Raw genomic sequence first — 7,803 nt, forward strand, 5'->3', positions numbered from 1 at the left:
GTGTCCAAAAGTTTCTAAACATCCTCAAGCATCACGACCAGCCGGGTTGAATGAAGGTATCATGAACATTCAAACGTATAAATAATCCAATCAATACTTAGTTGTGTATGGTTTATCTGTTTTCTACCTTAATTTATCATTATTAATATGCAGTACATATTTTGTTTTTTTGTATAGAAACTGTTGAATCGACATTAATGCCAAGCATTGTTTCTAGCACCTTGCCCTGAAGGTTACACTAAGTTCTGTGAAACCTGCTACAAGGCGTTCAACACCCTGGCAAACTTCGGGGAGTCGGCCCTGCACTGTCGCGTCGATGGCGGTACCCTTGCCATGCCCCGAGACGCTGCCACAAACGCCTTTCTCGTCTCTCTGAAGAACGCAATCGACGAAAAATCCAACTTCTGGTTTGGTCTCCATGATCGGCGCAAAGAAGGAAGCTTCGAGTGGATCGATGGAACTGGACTTGAAAGCTACAACTACTGGGCTCCGGGAGAACCAAATAATAACGGCTTCGACGAAAACTGTGCTCACTACTTCACGTCAACCGGAAGAGATTCTGTATATTCAAACTACTGGAATGACGAAAGCTGTGACTTCGTTTCACCCTTCATATGCCAAGTGGCACCAGGTACTTTACATTTAAATAGTTAACTCCTTGACCAAACGATTATCATTGTTGTCAACAGCTTTGAACTTTCCGATATCCATACACTGATTCTTTATGCATTCATAATTGAAACTCTTAAAGACATTCCCCACCTTATTGACGGTACCTTTGCTCATTCCTTTTCCAGGACGTCAATAAGCGTAAGGCCAAGCTCTCACCACGAAAGTTTAACATCATCAAAGTTCAAGAGGCGACAGGTAACTTATAAGATCTTACTTCAAAGTAAATTATTGTGACCAGTAATTCAGCTTTTTTCCATATGTTCCTATGGGTTTTTATGTGCTTGTATTAAGTAGAAATTTTCAATGTGTGATATCCTATTCACATGAAGCATTAAAGCAATAAAAGTGCAATTATACAATAGAATCAAACACTCATAGTAATCATATGAAATGAATATGTAAAGCTTTGTTGTCTTGTATATGAATAGAATTGATCTTAAATTTGGATTGTATGAAAAAGGAAAGATGTGCCTTTCTTGTTTGTGAAATATTGTGTAATAAAGACTCTTGTAAAAGATTACTTTGTAACAATGTAGTAAAATAACTTCTGCATCTACAAAGTAAGAATGGAAATAGAAAGGATTCGCATAGTAACAATGGTAGTAAAATGAATATACATAGCAAGAATGGAAGTAAAATGAATCTGCATTGTGAAAAGGGAAATAAAATGAATCTGCATAGTAACAATATAAGAAAAAGGAATTTGCATTTTACAAATGGAAGCAGAATTAATCTTTATAGTAACAATGGAAGTAAGATGAACCTGCATATTAATAATGGATCAGCATAGTGACGCTGAAAGTAAAGGTTATCTGCATAGTACCAAAGGAAGCAAAATGAATCTGCATAGTAACAATGGAAGTAAGATGAATATGCATTGTAACAATGGAAGTAAGATGAATATGCATAGTGACGATGGAAGTAAAATGAAACTGCATAGCAATAATTACGTAAAATGATTCTGTATTGAAACAATGAAAGTAAACTGAATCTGTATAGTAACTATCGAAGTAAATAGTAACGATTGAAGTAAAGTGAATCTGGATAGTAACAATGGAATTAAAATGAATCTGCATAGAAACAATGGAATTGAATCGAATCTGCATAGTAAAAATGAAAGTAAAACGGGTCTGCATAGTAAAAAAGGTAAAATGAATCTGTAAATTACTAATGAAAGCCAAATGAATCTGCATAGTAACAATGTAAAAAAAAGTGAATCTGCATAGCAACAATGGAAAAGAATATATCTGCATAGTAACAATGTAAACAGAATGAATTTGGATTTTTGAAAAGGGAATTAAAAGGAACATGCATAGTAAAATGAAAGTAAAAAATAAATCTGTATTGAATACATCAATCCTGACAATAGTCTTCTTTCCCTTTATTCAGGTGCATCAATTTCTACCATGTACGTTTGCTAATATATGTATATGTAGTATCAGTCGCGTTGGGTCTGTGAAACCGCCTTCAATCGCACTACGCCTGTATCTTCTTTGACTTTTGCAGTAGTCAGTGTATTCCCTTTCTTGGATGAACGAGTGCCAGTCTTTTTGGGGCCACGTTTTTTGTTCATCGTAATAATAGATGAGTTTGGTGTCGTCCTTCATGTATGTTCTTGGATATGACTATCCAGAACCGTTCCTGATCCTAACCCTAACCCATTCAGACATCGAACTAGATATGCATGGTTTTGAATACAATGGAGACTATCCAGAACCGTGCCTGATCCTAACCCTAACTAATTCAGGCATAGAACTAGTAGGCACTGTTCTGGATACAATAGTCACCACAGATATCGGTTTCCAATGTCTATCCAGTTGCCTGATTTCCCTGTGTATCTCATTACCTACGTGCATCGGCGTAAAAGAATACCTTGTTTGCTAAAGATCGGCAGTACAATGCCATGGTGCAACAGTTGCGTGATGTTTTCTTTGGCTTTACATGGATCAATATACTAGTATTCAAATTATTTTTCGGGCCAATTTGCATCTTTGGTTTCTGAACACTAGTCACGGTACGTACATTTTAAAAACTGGCAGCTTAATTATAATTAGATGCATATTTCATACCATGGACATAATGATGGGGTTGAGTTGCTAGTTGCTACTGTAAAACGTTAACGAAACTACATTACCAAATATATCCGGACTCATGTTTGCCTTGTTACACATTCCTGTATTGATGCAGAACCGCGCCAATTCTCCTATTATGTCCTTTCCAAAGTCAGGTCTCTGTATGAAAGGCAAATCCCTTTCTGGATACCTTTTCCCGTATTTGACCAAGATGACAAAAACGTGGAAACGCTCGATTTTGGTGTTTATCTTTTCTCCTTCCAAACCGATGGCGTCCATGTTCCTTACCACCATGGTTTCATGTTTGAACATAGCGCTGTTCTCGCTCCAAAAGTCTTTCTGGCTTGACCGTTTCTGTGTGTTGATGAGACGAATGTCCGTCCGGTTTCCGACGAACTGAGGTAGGTGGTGGCAAAGAAGATCTTCGGACACATCAACGGGTACGTGAATAGGGCAAAGACGTTGCAGGCCGAGCAGGCACTGGGGCGGTTTACCTGTAGCACTGGCGAATTCACACCGCCTAAAGAACCGGGACGGTCTTCCGTGGCGACAAAAGGCAGAGAGCTAAAGGGGAGCTGAAGAGAGGGTGGACGCCTCCCACCCAGCGTGGACCCTGGACAAGGAAGGACTCCAGACAGTGGACCGACGCTGCCTGCATATCCAGGAGCCACATGGCTACGACTGGAGGCTGAAACCCTTCTTCTCCAAGCTCCCCTACATGAAGTCGCACGAATAAATGAAGGTGTTTGACTTTTGTTAGTCGATTTGCATGCGCATAGTCGAAAAGTATCACGTTTGCTTGATTCCATTACTCCTGTCGTTAACAATTTATTCAATTTCAATCTGTTTGTTATGCTGGGGTCATATTTCCAAACCAGGGCCCCGCTGGTCATTTGGAACGAAAAGTATGATAAAAGGACAGCAAAGCACAAAAAATTACATTGCGTATATTATTGGTATAAATTGTGGAATCGAAACGGCCCGGTTGCTTGTGAACGAGCGTATGTTTGCTCCTTTGTTCATGTATCAACAGATATGGATTCCACAAGTCACAAGAACCAGAGGAAGGTTGAAAAAGAGCACTAATGAGTGGTTATTTTCCTCCAAGTTGTGCTCCAGAACGCAGTCCCAGGTTTGCTCGGAAAGAGCAACAGGACAACCTGTTCGAGCTTCTCGATTGCTTGGTAGTGATCTGCTCACCCGAGATTTCTACCGATGAAATCGCCAGCCTAGAACTCAAGGTGGATAAAGCGGTGGCAAGGATGCAGATACACTGGCCCCTCTGCCTCCATGTAAGATATTCCATAGTTGTATCCCGTGAATAATGAAAGTAAACGACAGTGGGGAGGTACATCTTGTGTAAAAAATAGTTAGAAGAAAAATATCGTTTGCTTCAGCCAAGGACCTTGCTTCAGGCAATACCTTAGTGCTTATGATGTTTTTTTCCACTCACAGACTATCATGATGCATCTGCTGCATCACGTCTCCATGTATCTGAGGGAGTATGAGCCGGCCCCAGCTACGTGGATGTCTGGGTTTGAACGATTCAACAGTTTCATCTCGAAAAGAATCAGGAAGCGTGACACCCCAGAAGCAAGCGCAATGGAGACATATGGGGTAGGTTTATATTCATTACTTCATATTTGCTCTTACTCTCCAAGCAGATGTTTGTGTGGGGAACTTTGTGACCTTTCTTAATTTTTATATGCCTCGTTTCGTTTTCATCTAATATCTTTTAATACTCTGAAAAGTCTAACGTGGAATAGTTTATCACAAATTGTATTTTATTATACATGGTTGTTGATATTAATACAGATGTCATGTATTGCATTTCCAGATCTTTGACTTGTCCCAGTTCCTGTCGTGCATTGGAAAAGTCCCAGCATCACAGCTTCGGGCTGTAACGACATCCAGAAAGGACCTGGACTCCCAGCCAATGGAGCCCATTCAAGGGTACCTCCCTACCGGTGAGCGCCTCCTTCCCCCGTAACAAGTCTTTATGAACAAAGTGTCCTCCATGCAAAATAATGCAAATTTATCGCTACCACACTATTGGAGAATCTCAAAACAAAAGTGATTTTGCTTGCCAGTCGGATTCTTGTATCTGGTTATGCCGCTAACGGTAGAGCCGACGAAACCACGATGTGTTACGACCAGCGCTTTCTGGACGTTTTCACCAAAGACTCCCCGTTTACGCTGGATAAACTAGTCGATGTCACCAGATTTGTAGAGCCGAACACATTTCAGACCAAATGCGACGACAAAACAGGGTATGACCACGTTTCCATTCACCCGGCGTCTAGAACACTCTTTGGATTCCAGTCCTTTGCAACCTACGCCGCGGAATAGGTAGAGGGGATAAAAGCATATAGTGATAGAGGGTGATATGAGAAAGAGCGAAGGGGAAAGGGGTAAAAGGCATGAGCAGGGAAAATAATGAAAGTTTCTCTCATATAAACTGGGTTTCTTTATTGGAAAATCAACGAGGTAAACAGATACGCCTATCGAGAGCAATGGTGAATCTGTGGGACATTGTGGTGGAGTCAAATATAGACCTTAATTATGTTTACCGAAGGAAAACATATTGTTTTTGCTCCATTTCGTCTTCTTCTGTTCCAAACACTAACCTCTGACCTGGCCAATGGGCTCTTTTGTTGACGTCTGTCACCATGGTAACTGGTGTTGGGTTACATAATGTTGCAATTTCGTAGTAGGCATTTGAACTCCTGTCACCATTATACATGTATGTGAATGTCGCCTGTAGTTTAGTATGGGAGCTTCACTTCAACTTTTCGCTCTTTCTTCTATCACGTTTAGGTCCAGAAGATTGACAAACTGTTTGACAAACTGTTCCACGACGTGCAGAAGGTGATACACGGAATCAGGACGACTCGGACCATTACCAACTCGGCCCATCGCAAATTTGGTCAACTCGGCCCACCGCCCTGGTCAACTCGGCCCACCGCCCTGGTCAACTCGGCCCACCGCCCTGGTCAACTCGGACCATCGGACCAAAGATTATAAGTGAGGTCGCTAGCTGAGTCTCATGCCAGATGGCCATATGACAAAAGCCACGTTGATAATGGTCGTACATAAATGAAATGTGTAGTGTCTGAGGAGATTACATAAGTGTAACACATGTAACAATTTTCAAAGAAGTTTGTCCCCTCTCTTTAGTTCTGTTATGTAATTTCAAAAATAGTATTGTTGTTATATAAAATTCATCTGATGACAGGGGTACCAAACACTTCATTGTCGTGCGTCTGCAAGTTATTAATTATTTTTTGTTTGTTATAGGGATCACTAGGGATCTCTACAGACGAATGGCCCAGGGGGAGGCTGATCAAGAATTGGGATCCTGGAAATGCATCCAGTGCTCTCAGCCCTCCAGCGAAGAAGCCTCTTCCATGGACATGGATCTGCTACCTGCAGCCGAAAGCACGCGTCTGAGTTTGGAGACCGACGAAAGCGCGCAGCCCAGCCTGGAGCGTGAAGAGCTTGACGAACCCGAGCCCGAGCTTGACGAACCCGAGCCCGAGCTTGACGAACCCGAGCCCGAGCTTGAAGAGGACGAAGACGAATGTATGTCAGACTTCAGCCACGAGACCGTGTCAGATGTCCAGGACATACATGAGCTATCTCAGCAGCATCCTGACGACGATACATTTGTAGAAGACCCACAGGTCACATACGACACGCCGGTTACAACCTACACCCTAGTTCCCGGAGCGTCACAAAGGGGCAAGGGCAAGCTAATCAGCAGTGATGGCTACAGCTATACCTTCAAGCGGGAAACGCAGACAACCATCCATTGGCGATGCGCCGTTCGCAACAAGAACATCGTCTGTCCTGCAACGGTAGTGCAGACAGGAGATGTGTTCCAACCAGGCCTGCCAGATCACCTCCATCCAGCACACCAAGACGCAGAGATCCGCGCCAAAATCACGTCGGAGATAAGAGAGAAGGCCCAACAACAGATCTTCGAACCTGCATCTAATCTCGTAAATGAGGTGATGGAAGCCAATGCAGACAATCCGGGCTTGCCGAGTCACGCCGCCCTGATTCGACGTGTCAACCGTGCTAAGTCCAAGCATCGACCGGCCGAACCCCAAGATTTGGACTTTGAACTTAATGAAGAATACATCCGTGAAGATTTCCTGGTTCGGGACATCGACGTGTCGACCGCAACAACGTCAGCAAGACACATCCTGTTTGCAACCCCGTACCAGCTTCGCCTCCTCGCACAAGTCCGTCGTTGGTATATTGACTCTACCTTCAAGGTTGTGCGTGCCCCTTTCTACCAACTGTTCTCGGTGCACGCGTTCATCAGAAGTGGAGACGTCATCAGGCAAGTTCCCCTCGCGTACGCCTTCATGTCCAGCAAACGCGAGATTGACTACCGATCCGTACTCCTAGAACTGCAAAACGCACTGCCGGCTGGCATCGAACTGCAAGAATGCGTGATGGACTTTGAAGCACCTGCTTGGCAGGCGTTTGCATCCGTGTTTCCTGGTGCACGACTGAAAGGGTGCGCATTCCATTGGTGCCAGGCGGTCTGGAGGAAGGTACAGGAGTATGGACTACAGACGGCATACCGGGAGGACCAACGTGTACACGCATGGGTGAGACGGGTCATGGGACTCTTGCCAGCGGTCGCCATTCCACCAGCACTAGAACAGCTGAGGAGGAAGTCAGCAGGTGCCCTGACCACCCTGGCGGACTACGTCCAGCGTACCTTGGTCAACGGAAGGATCTGGACTCCACGTCGTTGGTCCGTGTACATGCAATCGGTCAGGACCAACAGGATGGCATAGGATGGATGGCATAGGAGACTGAACCCAGAAGGCGAGGAAGAGTAAGTTGCCATTCTACTTGCTTGTCGACCTGCTGTACCAGGAGAGCAAGATCGTGAACGACCCAGGTACGGATGGTGTGCGGAGGGGCGGCTCCGCCCCCACCAGAGGAGGAAGTACGTGAATCTGCAGGGCCGCATCTTCAAGGCGTGGGCGGACTTTGAGAGCGGCCGCTACACAGCGAAGAACCTGCTGGCTGCATGTTC

General features: G+C 44.1%; 1 protein-coding gene across 1 annotated transcript; it reads left to right on the forward strand.

The window, feature by feature from the left end:
- Position 1: 1 nt before the first annotated feature.
- LOC109462238 (collectin-10-like) lies at positions 2-898 on the forward strand (the record flags this gene model as incomplete). Its single annotated transcript, XM_019758773.1, has 3 exons — positions 2-56; positions 218-631; positions 798-898. Coding segments are annotated over 3 exons (480 nt in total), but the record flags the coding sequence as incomplete, so codon positions are not given.
- Positions 899-7,803: the final 6,905 nt, after the last annotated feature.

The sequence above is a fragment of the Branchiostoma belcheri genome, unplaced genomic scaffold (assembly GCF_001625305.1).
Source record: "Branchiostoma belcheri isolate BF01 breed outbred unplaced genomic scaffold, Haploidv18h27 scaffold114, whole genome shotgun sequence".
Lineage (NCBI taxonomy): Eukaryota > Metazoa > Chordata > Leptocardii > Amphioxiformes > Branchiostomatidae > Branchiostoma > Branchiostoma belcheri.